This window comes from Pipistrellus hanaki (assembly GCF_964339955.1).
Source record: "Pipistrellus hanaki genome assembly, chromosome: 5".
NCBI lineage: Eukaryota > Metazoa > Chordata > Mammalia > Chiroptera > Vespertilionidae > Pipistrellus > Pipistrellus hanaki.
In genome coordinates this window covers 70,508,655-70,523,439 of record NC_140507.1, presented here as the reverse complement: position 1 = coordinate 70,523,439, position 14,785 = coordinate 70,508,655, and the positions used below count along the sequence as shown (strand labels likewise).

Sequence of the window (14,785 nt, the reverse complement as noted above, 5' to 3'; positions counted from 1 at the left end):
GCCTGCAGACTGCAGGGTTCAGCTCTGGGCTAGGGCACATGCCTGGGTTGCAGGCTCAATCCCCAGTAGGGGGCGTGTAGGAGATAGCCAATCAATGATTCTCATCCATGTTTCTATCTCTCTGAAGTCAATAAAAATATATCTCCCTTTCTGAAATCAATAAAAAATATATTTTTTAAAAAAAGCCTCCACCAGGTAACTGGAGAGGTGAAGTGGGCTCAGCCTGGTTTTGGGATTTTGGTTTGAAAAATGGGGGTGAGTCATCTCTGTTCCTCCTGCTCCTTGAACTGCCAGGCTCTGCAGATGGGCTTGGTGGCCTGAATGGAGGTGGCAGGAACTCGGGAAACCTCCATCAGGGCTTCATGATGATGTTGGGATCTCCGGAGCAGGACCCCGGGGGTCCAAGCACCCAGACCAAGGACACGGACGGGGGAGGTGTCTGGGAAGCTGGGGCTGGGGGCGCGGTTGAGGCAGGAACCCCCGCCCACCCCCGCGTGGCCTGGGCACGGCAGGAGGGGGCGCCCGCGGCCCTCCCGGCGCTCGGGAGGGACAAAGGCTGGAGCCCCGGCCCCTCCTCGGCGGGTGCGGCGGCGGCGGCCCGTGCTCCGAGAGTCCGCGCGGCCGGGCCGGCGCCCGGGGCGACCCCGGCGCCCCGCCCGCCGCCGCCTGACTTCTCGGCGCCCGAGGTCGTGCGCACCCAGGCAGGGGCGGCCAGGGATCTCCAAGCGCCGGCGCCCTCCTCCCGCCCGCCTGCTCGGTGGCGGCGGCGGCGGCAGAGGAGGCGGAGGCGGCTGGCAGGCGGCGGCCCGGCGAGCGCGGCGGCCGGACCCGGGCCATGGCGCCCGCGCAGCGCCCGCTGCTGCCGGTGCTGCTCCTGCTGCTCCTGCCGCCGCCGCCGCTGCTGCCCTTAGCGCGCGCGGAGGACGCCTCCCGCGCCAACTCGGACCGCTACGCCGTCTACTGGAACCGCAGCAACCCCAGGTGAGCGCGGTGGGGACCGGGCGCTGGGGACCCCGGATGCACCATCCCGGGCTCGGCCTCCCTAACCTGAACTTGAGTGTCCCCCAAACTCGCTGCTTCGGGAGTGGGGGGATGCCCGGTCCCCAGGGAGTCCCGGCAGCCCCGGAGTTTGGGGTACGCGTGCTACTCATGCATTCCACTTCGGGGGTGTCCCACTGCCATGCATTCTTGGGGGACTTACACATGCATGTCCCAGAGCACCTCCATCCCCGGGAGTTTGGGGATCTCCTCTGGCATCCTCAGAAGCTGTTCAGCTTTCTAAGTTCCTTTCCAGACTTGGGGGACTCCATCGTTGAGGCTCTCCAGGGAAGGTAACCCACTTTCAGAGTTGGTGGGGATCCCTCGGGACCTTGGCACTGAGCTGCACCTGGAGATGGGGGACCTTGGCCCCCTGGGTCCACAGGTACATCCCGCCAGCAGGTCCCCAGAGTAACTTGAAGAAGTTGGAATGGACTTTCCTACTGACCCAGGTCCATCTGCACTCTAGGGGCTTCAGGCCCAAACTTTGCAGGTCGGGGGAGACTGAGGTACCTAGGAAGCTGGGGGTCAGTCCCAGGAGTCTTGACTGGTAATACCCTCGCCAATCCTCCTAGTGTTTGATGGGAGAAACTGAGGGGCAAAGGGGATGAGCAGCTGGCTCAAGGTCACAGCAAGGGAGCAGAGCTGGGGCAGGGACCCAGGTGGCCTCTTTCCTAGCCTGCCGAGGTGCCAGCACCTGCCTGCCTGCCTGCCTGCCTGTACAGCCTCCTCAGTGCTGGGTGCTGAGTAGAATTTGGGGGGCAGCAAAATGAGAAAAGTTTGCTGGTGACTGACCACATCCCGGACATCAGCAGAAGCCTCTCTCTGGGCTGTCCCTGCGCCCTGAAGGCTGGAGTAGTCTAGGGGTCCGATGGGAGGCAGGGCTCCAAGGTCCATGCCTTTATTATCAGCTCCAGCACTCTGGGCGCACCGCGTTCCCACGGTGGCAGGGCTGTCCATGGGGGAGGGGGCAGCCTCCCAGCTCCCTGCCCCTCTGCCACTGGTCACTTCCTCTTCATTTCCAGTTCCTGGAAATGTGCCTTCCTGAGCCTGCCGTCCCCCACCGTTCCCTGCTGTCCTCTTCTTTGGGCCGAAAGTGGCATAAAGGGCAGTCTTTGAGGCGGGCTGTGGACAAGGGTGGCCAGTGTCCGCCGTGGGGGCAGGGAGTGTGCCCAGACACTCCCCTCAGTTGCCCAGCTGCAGGGTCGGACCCTGGAGCCCAGGATAGAGACCCCATGCCAAGGAGGGCCGGCCAGGCCACCTCGGGCCCCTTCCCCTCACCACTAGCCTCGCTGGTCACGTGGGTTTGATTAAGGCAATTCCCTGAAGTTGGCTGAGCAGGGAGCCCAGCGGGCAGTGCTTCCCAGCCCAAGTTTTTGGTTTCAGCTCCAAAATCCCTGTCCCTGTCATGGCCTGTCCTTTGTTCTAGCAAATGCCAGACACAGGGGGAGCTGCGAACAAACCAGGACGAACAGGGGTGACCTGGGGCAGAGGGGGGTCATTGGGGCAGCCCTCTGCCCATTCTGCCACAGGGCTGTGCTGCTGCAGGGTCCTGCCAGGGAAAGGAGGTGCCAGTCCTGGCTCTGCTACCACTTGGCCACTGCCATTGCTGACCCAGCAGCCCCGCTCCGAGGAGCCGCCTAAGGCGATGGCCTTGCTTGTCTGGGGCGGACCCTGGCCGGCACGCCTTTCTCACTGCCCTCTCGTCCTCCTGCCTGGGTCCCCTGTGGGAGGTGACCCCCTGACAGCTTGTGACGGCGGTGGGGGTTGGATGGGTCCAGATTGGGACTCTATTCATTGCTGAAGTTGGGGGCTCTTCCAAAGGGGACCTTGGTGCCTGGGGACCCTTGGGAGGTTTAGTGCCCAGCGGTGGCTGGACTGGAACCTGTGCCCAGTAACAGGGTATCTCGGAAGGAGGGGTGATGCTGCGCCTCAGGGTCTGAGGGCACCCAGAACTTTCCCTGGGGCACCCAGTCCGGGACCACAGCCTGGGGAGAGGCCCAGGGTCAGAGAGCAGGCCTGAAGAGTGAGGCAGTCCCAGGAACAGAGATGGGAGGCGGGCCTGGTATGCAGAGCCAAGGATGGGGTCAGTCAGAGAGACTGGTGGCTGTGGCAGGCTGAGGAGACAGAAGCGAGAGGAGGGGGTGGGTCCCTGAGCCTGAAAGAGGCACACACAGAAGGCCCTGGGAGGGAGGGGACAGAGCGAGGGCCGGGCAGCTCAGTCGGGGCCAGGCAGGCAGAGGAGAGAGGAGCCTGAGCGGGGGCCAGGTGGAGTGGCCGGCAGCGGTGGCATTGCGGTGAGGCCAGCCGCCCTCGCACGGCAGGCCTGGTGCCTGCGCTGAGGTGGTACGTGTGCAGCTGTTTCCCGGGTTATGTTCTCCTGTGCAGATCGTTCCCTTCGGCTGCGGACGTCGTAGGACAGGGAGCCTCGCACCTACCTCCACTGCGGTCGTAGGGCGGGGTCCTGTCGCCAGTCCAGCCAGCCTCCCCTGGCACCCCCACCAGCTGCTGTCCATTGCTGGTGTCTCTGAGCCTGTTCCTCGCTGGGCTGGGCCAGGGTCCTGGGCCAGCTGCCCTCACCTGGCCTGGCCATGGGCCGAGTGTGGGACTGCATGTACATTTGTGCACATGGGGGTGGGGGTGCAGGATGTGTTTGTATGTGTTGAGGAGTGTTCTTGTTTCTGACATACAGGGAGTCCTAGGGACCCTGGGGGGGCATGTCTGTGTGGCAGAGTGATACGTGTGCCTACCTATGTATGGTGGCCCTGGCTTGTTTGCACATGTGTCTATGTGCTTATGCCTGGAATGCACACGTGTGAAGGGTGTGACACACATTTGCAGGAGTGTGTCTGGAATGTGTGTGGTGTCTGGGGGTACATATGCCTATCTGCATATGCATATTTGTGCATGGGGAGAATGTGTGTGTTTGTGCGTGGTGTACACATGTGTGTCTTTCGTGTGTCTGTTTGTGGAGAGCACATGTGTGTCTGCATGTGCAGTCTGGTTCTGGCTGTCCCAGGGCCTCACTGGTGGTGGCACAGTATGCTTTCCCTGCCTACCCTTCCCTTCCTCTTTGGGCCAGGGGGACCCTGCTGGGGGACCTGTCCAGATCCCTCGGGTCCCCTGCTGCCCGTGGTGTTAAGCAGCGGCCGCCTACCTTTTGGACCTCACGGACCACCGGTGGTGCACGGAGCACCAGCTGGCGACCGCTGGTGTAGAGGGTTCCATTGAGGTTGGCAGCGGGTACCATGCAGGGCGCCTGCCGACCCTCATACTCCCCACTTGACTGGAGCACCTCAGCCAGACTAGACCCAGCTGTGCCATCCTTGGTGTGGGGGCTCTGGGCTTAGTGCCTACTCCCACCAGGCATCTCGGGCTCTTGCCACCTTCCCCTGGCCCTCCAGGTTACCCACAGGGTGGGCAGCGGCCACTTTCCTCTCAGATGGCCTGGTGGGGAATGTGGGTTTGGGAGGATGTTCCTGTGGTGCAGGTGTGGGGCCTCTGTCCCCATCCCATGCCTGCTGGCCTTGCCTGGGCCTCTGGGGGCAGCTGGCCCTGAAGGGGCAAGGCTTTTGCCACATGAGGCTTGGGGGGGTTTGGGGTCTGGGGGCCTGGGGCCAGAAGGTGGGGTCCAGGAGGCCGTGGGAGGGCCTGGACTTGGATTTATGGATCCTAGAACCCTAGGTGTGATCTCAGGTGGGCAGCTTGGCTGCTCTGAACCTGTGTCTCTTCCATGAAGTGGGGGCTGGCAGGCTATGGCCCTCAGCAGATGGCAGTAGGAGTCTTTTTTCTTTTTCTTTTTTAACATATATTTTTACTGATTTCAGAGAGGAAGGAAGAGGGCGAGAGAGATAGAAACATCAATGATGAGAATCATTGACCGGCTGCCTTCTGCACGCCCCACACTGGGGATCGAGCCTGCAACCCAGGCATGTGCTCTTGACCGGAATCGAACCTGGGACCCTTCAGTCTGCAGGCCGATGCTCTCTCCACTGAGCCAAACTAGCTAGGACATGCAGTAGGAGTCTTAAGGGGCACAGAGAGGAGAAACCGAGGCAGTCCCTGTGGGCAAGAGGAGGAGCCTGCCGGCCCCCAAATCCACCATGACGGTGATATTCCAGGAATAGGTGACATGGCCAGCCATGCCCCACCAGGTGGGAGTGACTCAAAACTGCCCCATTCAGCCCCCTGGCACTGCTGTCCCCACCAGGCTGCTCCCATCCTAGATGGATGTGTGTGTGAGCACAAATCAGACTGAACTTGGTGGCCTGTCCCCGCACCCACCGGGTATTGTAAGCACTTGGTCTCCCATGCCTCAGTCTCCTTGTCAGCCCAAGGATGTTGGCTTCCAAGGGCTTAATTCACTGCACGGGTCAAGTTGCCCCCCACCCAGCCCACACGCCAGCCATGCAGCTCCCTAACCCACCCATCCTGGGCCTCCATTTCACAGACCCTGAGTAAGCCGGGCCCAACTGGGCGTCACCCCTCTCCAAGAGGCAACCAGGTCTGGGCTGGCCAAGGAGTGTCAGGGACACTGTGCATTCTGGGGGAAGACAGGCCTGTACACCTGGGCCATGTCTTACTGAGACTGAGGCCCCGAGCCAGAGCGGATTCTGTGTCCCCTCCCCACCTATTGTGCTCACCCTGCACTCTGTGTATCCCGTTTCCAACCCTGCATTACTTAGGGCCCTCATTTCCCCCGGGGATCCCTCCCAGCCACCCCATCCTGGTGGCCAGGTCTCAGGTGGAGATATGTCTTTTTGGCCCCTGAAACCTTAGGGACCTCGCTGGGAGCAGCAGGCAGAGACAAGTGGGCTCTGCCCCACTCGGGTGCCAGGTGGGCGCCCAGGGCCCGGGCGTGCTACCCACCTCACCAGTGCCTCGGTTTCCAGTCTGGGAAGTGCCCCCACCATTTTGGGTGAGATCCTTAATTAGTTGCTTTGCGATTAGCTCCCAATGACTTGACAATTGCCCAACTGGAGCGGAGCTAAGTAGCAGCTTGCCAGGTGGTTGCAGAGAGGGGGCAGTTGGCAAGGTTGGGGTGGCCATGAAGGGCCGGACAGGGAGCCCTGATGGGTGAGGGACCACCCAGGGCTGGAGGGCTGCCTGGAGGAGCAGAGATTGGCAGGGTGATCTAGATAGAGGCAAAGGTGTGGCTGGTGAGGGAGGGCGTGGGGAAGGGAGCAGGAGGTCTGAAAGGCTGGGGAACCCTCTGCCTGGGAAAGATCCCAATTCAGTCACTGACTCCTTGCTGAGCATTTCTCATCTATCTGCTGCAACCACAGAGTATTGTCGTATCAAGCGAAGGCCCCAGTGGAGGAAATGAAAGCTTTGTATTGCAGGAATCAGGCACCAGGCACCAGGCTCAGTTTTGGGGCTGGGCCTCTCTAACACAGAGACAGGGCGAGGCGCGAAAACCGGTTTGGCTCAGTGGATAGAGCATCAGTCTGCGGACTGGAAGGTCCCAGGTTTGATTTCAGTCAAGGGCATGTATATTGGTTGCAGGCACATCCCGGGTAGGGGGCGTGCAGGAGGCAGCTGGTCGATGTTTCGATGTTTCTCTCTCATTGATGTTTCTAGCTCTCTATCCCTCTCCCTTCCTCTCTGTAAAAAAAAAAAAAAATCAATAAAATATATTTTTTAAAAAACACACCCAAACAAACAGGGTGAGTCGCCTGCCCTTGGCTTGCTAGCCAACTTGGAACTGGGAATGCCAATGCAGCAAGGCACTCCCTTTTATTTTATTTTATTTTATTTTATTTTATTATTTTATTTATTTTATTATTTTATTTTATTTTATTTTATTTTATTTATTTATTTTATTTTATTTTATTTTATTTTGTGTGTGTAAATCCTCATTTGAGGATATTTTCCCCCCCATTGATTTTTAGAGAGAATGGACGGGAGGGGGAGAATTAGAGAGAAGCATGGATGTGAGACACATCGACTGGTTGCCTCCTAAACTGGCCCCACACACGCCCCAACTGGTATCAGGGATCGAGCCTGCAACTGAGGTATGTGCCCTTGACCGGAATGAGAAACACAATCTTTTAGTCCAAGGGCCATTGCTCTATACTATAGAGTCTACAGTAGGGGTGTCGAACTCAATCAGAGAAGGGGCCAAAATCTAAAATCCAGCCTAAATCGCGGGCCGAATGGTTTACTGAACAGTCATAAACTGACAATGTCATAAACTGACAGCGGAGTGCAGTGATGACAGCGCGGTGCGGGCCACATTGCAAGGCCTGGCGGGCTGGATTTGGCCCTCGGGCCTTGTGTTTGACACATGTGGTCTACAGAATCAAACCAGCCAGGGCAAGGCTGTCCCTGTTTTAAATCCAGGAAGGGGGAAAATGGCCCCCTTAAGGGGGTTGGGGGTGGAGCTTCTCCTGGGAGACGCCTCTCTTCCCCATCTGGAGGCCACTTTTTGCTCCCCAAGACTCTAACACATTGAATCCTGGGCCTCTGTTTGACCAACAAATCCGTATTAAGCACCAAATATGTATGAGGTCTGTGTGGGTCACCAGGAAGGAGCGGAAAAGGAGGCCAGCCCCCATTGTCCAGGGTCCAGGAAGCAGACAGTGGGCTGTGTAGAAGTAAAACTGATGACATTGTAATGAGATACATGATAAGGCTGGGGAGGCAGGGAGAAGCTTTCCAGGCTGAGGGACGAGTGTGTGCAAGGGCCCTGGGGCGGGAACAGGAACAGCGAGAGGCTGGTGCGGCTGGGGGGCAGGCAGAGGGTGACAAGGGGACTGCCAGGGCCGCACAGTTTTATCTGAGCAGTGGAGAGAGTTTTTGAGCCATTGGCTCAGAGTCTGCCTGACATTCAGAAAAGAGCCCTGGATTTTGGGAGACACGGAGGCCAGCTGACGTGGTGGGGTACAGATATCTGGCTTCTGGGTCTCTAATGCTTTTCAGAAGGTGAGGAGAGAATGATGGTAACATCTGGTGGTGGGGGAGAGGGGTGTCAGACGTAATGGACGCAGAGGTGGAGGGGGAAGAGAGGGTCACACTGTGACTCCACTTTCCCAAGTGCATTCTGGTCTCAAGAAAGCCCTACAGAGCCGAAACCAGTTTGGCTCAGTGGATAGAGTGTCGGTCTGCAGACTCAAGGGTCCCAGGTTCGATTCTGATCAAGGGCATGTACATTGGCTGCGGGCACATCCCTAGTAGGGGGTGTGAAGGGCAGCTGGTCGATGTCTCTCTCTCATCGATATTTCTGGCTCTCTATCTCTCTCCCTTCCTCTCTGTAAAAAAAATCAATAAAATATATTTTTAAAAGAAAGAAAGCTCTGCAGAGAGCCAGGCTCTCCTTCAGGCTATGTGTGCATCCCTGGGCATTGTGCCAGGGACAGGAAGGGAAACTGAGGCCCAGAGGAGTTTGGGGCCAGGATGGCAGCCCTTCCAGCCTGGCACCCCCTCCTACTTCCTCCATGTGGTCTCCCCTACAGGGCCCTGCATAGGTTCTAGCCAGCCTCCAAGTGGGTGCCTGGCTGCTGCTGCCATCGATTGGAGGATCAATGGGGCTTTCAATGGTGCCAGGAAGGAGTGAAAATGACTTTTCAAAAAGCCTAGGGCAGCTTCTGCATCAATCAAGCCCAGGGGGCTGAAGGACAGACAAAGCCTGGACAGCCTTGGGGCAGCCTGAGGGGATGGGCAGAGGCCAAGGCTGACCCCGGCCTTAGCCTGGCCCAGGTCCCAGCTGACCCTGCCTCAGCCTGATCCTTGGTCCCAGCCTGACCCCACTTCCTGAGGCTAGCTGCCAGACACATTTATTCCACCAAAACCTTCCCACCTCTGTGGAGGTGGGATGAATTCTTGATCCCTGAACAAACCCAATAGAATGGGGGAGAGGCTGGGGAAAATCTGCTCCTTCGTGTTCCCAGAAATCCTGTGAGCCCGGATCTGAGCCACAGACCTGAAATCACTGCTGTAGTGATGGGTGGGGAAGCTGAGGCACCAGTGAGCAGGGTCTTCTGCCTGCTTCATTCCCGCTCCTGGGGGGTCCTGCCCTGCCTGGTGCAACATCGCAGGGCGCCAGCCCCTACCGTCTGATCATCTCGCTGCCCCCTCAGGTGCCAGCTGTGCCAGTTAGCGCTCCTGGCGTGGGGTCACGTAGAGCCCCCTCCCGGGCTGGGGCTGCTAGTGCGGTCCGTACAGAGATGGGGCAGCGGGGGAGGGGGGGGCTGGGGCTGCTAGCGGGGTCCGTACAGAGGGGGGGGGGCGCGGCTGGAATCCCAGCAGCTTGCACCCTCCCTGCCCTCCCTGCCCCCCACCCCTGCCAGGCCTTTTCCCTGCCTCCTGTACAGGGAGGACGAAGACAGGGACAGCCTGAGGGGCCTACACTCCACGCAGCCGCTTAGGCTTTTTATGTGCTAATAAGCCCCTTTTGGGAGGCCCCCTGTGGTCCCCTTCTGTCCAGGCTGCGTTCACATGACAGGGACCCTGGGGACCGTGTCTGGAAGATCTAAGAGCTTCTGGTGCTGTAACCCGAGGTGGTGATGGGAGGGGAGCTGCCGGTCTCTGGCTCAGCCGACCTCCATCCTCCCCAGACAAGGCTGGGTCAAGAGGGGCTTCAGCTGCCAGACAGTCTTAAAGGGAACCCCCTGGCAAGGCTGGGGGGCGGAGATGGCATGGGTAGGGGAACCGGTGCAGTGACCAGGAACTTGGGGGGCAGCTGCCTGATCCCCAGGCTCCCGAGCTGGGGTCACACAGGATGGAAGGGGTAGGGCTGGGAGTCGAGTCCAGGACACCTCTGAGCTAGGCCGAGGGAGTGCCCGAGGTGTTCACTCTGCGCCCCGCCGCCTGCGGGAACGTGAGGCAGAGCTTGCCCAGGGGAGGCCAGGACGCCGGGCCTGTGTCCCCAGGCTCCCTGGGGCCTTCCTGGCCAGCGGGTCTGCAGAAGGAAAGCCAAGGAGGCTGCCCCTGATGGGCAGGGATGGGGTTATCTGGAGGAGAGGAGTGTCGAAGTCAAGCCGTAATGTTTCTGGAGAAGGACTTCCTGGTGGGGGAACAGCTTGTGTGAGGCCTGTTTGCCAAGAGGGGCCCAGATGTTGGGCCTGCGGGGTGGGGGTGGTGTGTGTGTGTGTGTGTGTGTGTGTGTGTGTGTGTAGGCGCTTCCGAATCCCTGGGTACGTGCTCCTGCGCATGTTACCCTGCAAGCGGTCCCTCCCCCTCAGCTCCAGCCTCGTTGAGGCCGCCGGCCCTGGCGCCTGCCAGCTGACCGGTCCGCTGGGCCAGGGACTTGCAGGGTGGAGAAGGGTGCCAGGCCGGGGACCGTGGGCTCGCGCCCTCGAACATTCCCTACCGCTTCCGCCTAGCGGTCTCCTGAGACCGCCCCGACCGCGTGCTGGGCACGCCCCGCGCAGACCTCGCCCCCCACGTTTCCACCCCCGCCCCCGCCCCCCCTGAACTGACTGCCCGGACCCCGCTCCGGGATCTGGTCCCGCCCCGGGCTCACCCCGGCCCGCCTCCAGGTTCCACGCGGGCGCGGCGGACGACCGCGGCGGCTACACGGTGGAGGTGAGCATCAACGACTACCTGGACATCTACTGCCCGCACTACGGGGCGCCGCTGCCGCCGGCCGAGCGCATGGAGCACTACGTGCTGTACATGGTCAACGGCGAGGGCCACGCCTCCTGCGACCACCGGCAGCGCGGCTTCAAGCGCTGGGAGTGCAACCGGCCCGCCGCGCCCGGGGGGCCGCTCAAGTTCTCCGAGAAGTTCCAGCTCTTCACGCCCTTCTCGCTGGGCTTCGAGTTCCGCCCGGGCCACGAGTATTACTACATCTGTGAGTGGGCGGGGCCTGGCGGGGGCGGGGCCGGGCGAGGGGCGGGGCCGGGCCGGGGCGAAACCAGGAGGGGCGGGGCCTGGTGGGAGGCCAGGGCCTGGTTTCCGCCCGTCTCCTTGTCCCGCGCTGGCCTCTGTCCTGGGGTGAGGGGTCAGCCTCTTGGATGGTCTCGTTATCCTTCCAGCAAGCCCTGGAGGCCCACTGTCAGGGTCCCCATTTTGCAGATTGGTAAACTGAGGCCCAGAGCGCGGTGGAGACTATATATACATCAGACACTGGACCTCTGTTCTGGGGGAGCCGATGACCCCCACCATCAGTCTGTCTCACACTGAGACCAAGGCTGCCAAAGCACTGAGGGGCACACTTAAGCATGCCGAGTCTAGTGGGAGAGTGGAGCTTGGCCAAAGCCAGGGGGACAGCAGAGCTTGTCCTGGCTTGGGCAGGGGTCCCCCTGGCCCTGCCTTGCCACTCCATCCGACCCCTGCTGCCGGAAGGGACCCAGCTCCTCAACATTCCGGCTCCTGCCCTGTCAAACTAAACTTCACAAGGCCTTTCCGCCTTTCCTGCTCTGTTTGGGCTTTTTCCTTTTATTTCAGGGAAGAAAGGGGTGGAGGCAGGGGGAAGAAGGTGTTTAAATTAAATCCTGTAACGTTAGAAAAATTACATTTTCTTTCTGAGATGGGAGTTTCATAAAGACAATCATTGTAATTATTTGTCCTGTCTCTGTGACAAATGTAATTCTTATTATCTGCTCTTTATCTCCCGAAGTATCTTCATCTCCTACAGTGCTAGGAGGTCTTGTTCTGGGGGTTGGGGCAGAGGTGGCAGCCAAGGACGAGAGGACAGTCTGAGAGGACAGGTGGGGACACGGCTTGCCCACAGCGATTTACATGTGTGCTCCCTGCCAGCCCCCCCTTCTGATGCGTGGCTGAGCTGAGGCACCACCCCTTCCCCGCACCCGGGCCCTTGTCGTGTCGGCCGGGAAGCAGGGAGCAGTGATGGTGGCTCTTTAGGCGTGAGACCCAGTGTTTCCACTTCCATGTGACCTACGGAGTGTGGGTTCCAGGAGAAGTGGAATCAGATTCCCTCCAGGGTAACTGGCTTCTGTGTCTCCCACATGGAAATAATCATCTCCGGGTATCTGTGTGTGCCAGCTGAAGCCCAGATAAGGGGTGATTTGTTAACGGTAACCCAGAGAGCAGGGATTTGCTCCCATGTTAATCATTTGGTTTTACTGAGTTTTGGCTGATCAGTTGGAAACAAACGTTTTTATCTGTCACCTTTGAACCTTGCTCTGTACATGATGGAGCTAGACACAGACACCTCCAGTTCCTGAGGCTAGAGTGCAGCAAAGTGGGGGTCAGGGGACATGTGTAGGAGGGCTTTGGGGAAATAAGGGGGGCACTGTGTCTGGGGCTTTGATGTATGATTAGGAGTTTTATGGGTAGATCCCCCACCTGGGGTCAAGGATGGGGTACCAGCTTGGGGAAAGGGGTTACAGTGCTAGGAGGTCTTGGCCACCAGAGCCCCCTGCCCCACTAACTCACAACCCATTTCTTCTAGCTGCCACACCACCCAATGCTGTTGACCGGCCCTGCCTTCGGCTAAAGGTTTATGTGCGGCCAACCAGTAAGTACTCAGGGAGTCGGGCAGGGCCCAGGACACCCTTGGGTCCTCATTGAGAATCCACTGAGTGGTCAGTAGAGTCAGGGGATGATCACAACTCAGCCTGGGAAGTCCCACAACCTCAGCAAGGGCGCTCGCCCTTGAGCCTCCATTTCCCCATCTGCAAATGAGGACATTCCAGACCTTCAAGAGTGAAGGTTGAAGCCCATTGCTAAGCACCTCACTGAGGCCATAACCCCTAGGCGTGGGCATCAGGGAAGTTTCCTGAGATGGACCCAAGGGCCTGTGTTCCGAGCTCTTGAAACACCATAGCCACACCCAGAGGCAAGGGGACCCCTGCAGCTTTCGCCCGAGTGCCAGGGCTAAGACAGTTAATGGGCAGGCCTGGATAAGCCCTAGGAAGCAGATGGAGGCGTGGCCGCGTAGAGAGGGCTCTGGGCCGCTGCTGACTGTTCTGTCTCCTTCTCCCCCAGACGAGACCCTGTATGAGGCCCCCGAGCCCATCTTCACCAGCAACAATTCGTGCAGCGGCCTGGGCAGCTGTCCGCTCGTCCTCAGCACTGTCCCGGTCCTCTGGACCCTCCTGGGCTCCTAGTTCTGGCCCACGTGATGCCGGCCCCAACTGGACGACCGAATCCAAGACCAAATAGAGACGCCTGGCTCTCTCTCGCCTGGTGCTGCCCCCACCTGCAGGGGGTTGTCTGCCTGCTCCAGAACCAGCCCCAGTGACAGGGCACAGCCGACAGCCCCTGATGCCCGAGGGGCTGGGTGTCCGTACCGCCCCCGCCAGCCCGTCTCATCAGGGACACTGGAGAACCTGAGAAACTTATCCGTGACGTTGGTTTTTTGTTTGTTTGCTTATTTTTCATGGTTGGATCAGAAAGGCTTGAATTTTTAATTTAATTTATTCCTTGCTGTCGCCAGGGACTTTGAAAGGAAACACATTAGTTTTGGGGGTGGGTGCTTGGCTCCCTGGGGGATGGGAATGGGTAACCCCTCGTCTGGGGGCTCCATTTGTTGGGTCCTGGCTGGAGACCATTGCAGACCCCCCCAGATGCTCCAGGAGAGGCCAGTAGGAGGCAGAGGGTAAAGGTGAGACCCCTGGATTCTGGCCTGGGACTCTGAACCCACCTCAGATTCTCGTCCCCTCCTCATGCCTGGGATTGTCTCCCAGAGCGGAAACCCACGGAGGCCCCTGGAGTCCCAGCCACTCCGAATCCCAGCTCCCCACTGTGTCCCACAGCCTCTCGTGGTCGCCCCCCAGCCCAAGAAGACCTTACGTTTCTGTAAATAGAGCCAGGAAGTGCGCACTGTGGTTTATTCTCACTGTGTTCCTGAGGACGAACTGGGCAGTTTCTTTCCTCCCCCCCCCCCCCCCCCCCCCCGACCTCACATCGTCAGGAGGATCTCTTATTTTGGTGGGGGGGGGGGGTGGACTTCGTAGAGTAGAAGCCACACTTTGCAATAAGCTTGTTCGTCTGTCAGGTCCCTCTTCCTCTCCTCTGGGATTAACAACGTTTATAAGAAAAAAAGGAAACAGGACACAACAAAGTGGGGGCGTGGACCTGCAACAAGAATCCCCCCTCTCCCAAAGACACTTGAATGAAGCAAACGGCGCATTTATACAGATTTCCTCTTTCTGCCCACCCTTCCTGACCTGTGTTTTATATATATTGTATAAGGACATATATGGCACACAGCTGCTGGGAGCCCCCGGCGCCAGCGGGGACCTTTTGTAGGGGTTGGCCTGGGTGGTGGGGTCGCCACGCCTGGAGCTGGCGACGGGGCCTCCCCCCTCCCGTCACAATCAGCTTTGGATTCTGTATTTTTTTAATAATAAAATAAGCATAAATCTCTAGTGTGTGCATCTGTGGTAGGCCGGTGGCCCTCAGGGGGGCTGTGAGCTGGTAATTTGGGAGTCGGGTCCTAGCTGGGGAAGGGTGTCCTGGAAGAACATCTGGGGATGATCATGGTGGGTCCTTGTGTTCTGTGCATCTTCTAGGCCAGGCCCCAGAACAAGCATTTTATGGGCTTTTATGTCCTTGTCACCCATGGGCCTTGGTTTCCCCCTTTTGAGAAATGGGAACAAACCCCCAATACCTCAGGGATCTCTGGGAGGCAGGAGGGAGGACAGGCGGGCTCTGACTATGCAGCAGGGGCTTATTAAGTGTCTCTTGGAGCACATGATGGGTCTCTCAGAAACCAAATTCTGGCTCTGGCCATTTTGGCTCCGTGGCTAGAGCTTCGGCCCGTCAACTGAAGGGTCCTAGGTTTGATTCCGGTCAAGGGCTCATACCTCGGTTGCAGGCTCTATCCCTGGTCAGAAGG

General features: G+C 59.1%; 1 protein-coding gene across 1 annotated transcript; it reads left to right on the top strand.

Annotated features, from left to right (window-relative positions):
• Positions 1-728: 728 nt before the first annotated feature.
• EFNA2 (ephrin A2) lies at positions 729-14,315 on the top strand. The gene is made up of 4 exons (XM_084885420.1): positions 729-981; positions 10,518-10,831; positions 12,395-12,460; positions 12,931-14,315. Exons 1-4 carry the CDS (start codon positions 836-838, stop codon positions 13,050-13,052), a joined length of 648 nt encoding a protein of 215 aa, XP_084741546.1. The 5' UTR covers positions 729-835; the 3' UTR covers positions 13,053-14,315.
• The last annotated feature ends 470 nt before the right edge of the window (positions 14,316-14,785 follow it).

Coding starts and splice junctions, on each gene's coding strand:
- EFNA2 (XM_084885420.1), top strand. CDS start 836: ATGGCGCCCGCGCAGCGCCCGCTGCTGCCGGTGCTGCTCCTGCTGCTC. Junction 10,832..12,394: donor CCACGAGTATTACTACATCT/GTGAGTGGGCGG, acceptor CATTTCTTCTAG/CTGCCACACCACCCAATGCT. Junction 12,461..12,930: donor GGTTTATGTGCGGCCAACCA/GTAAGTACTCAG, acceptor CTTCTCCCCCAG/ACGAGACCCTGTATGAGGCC.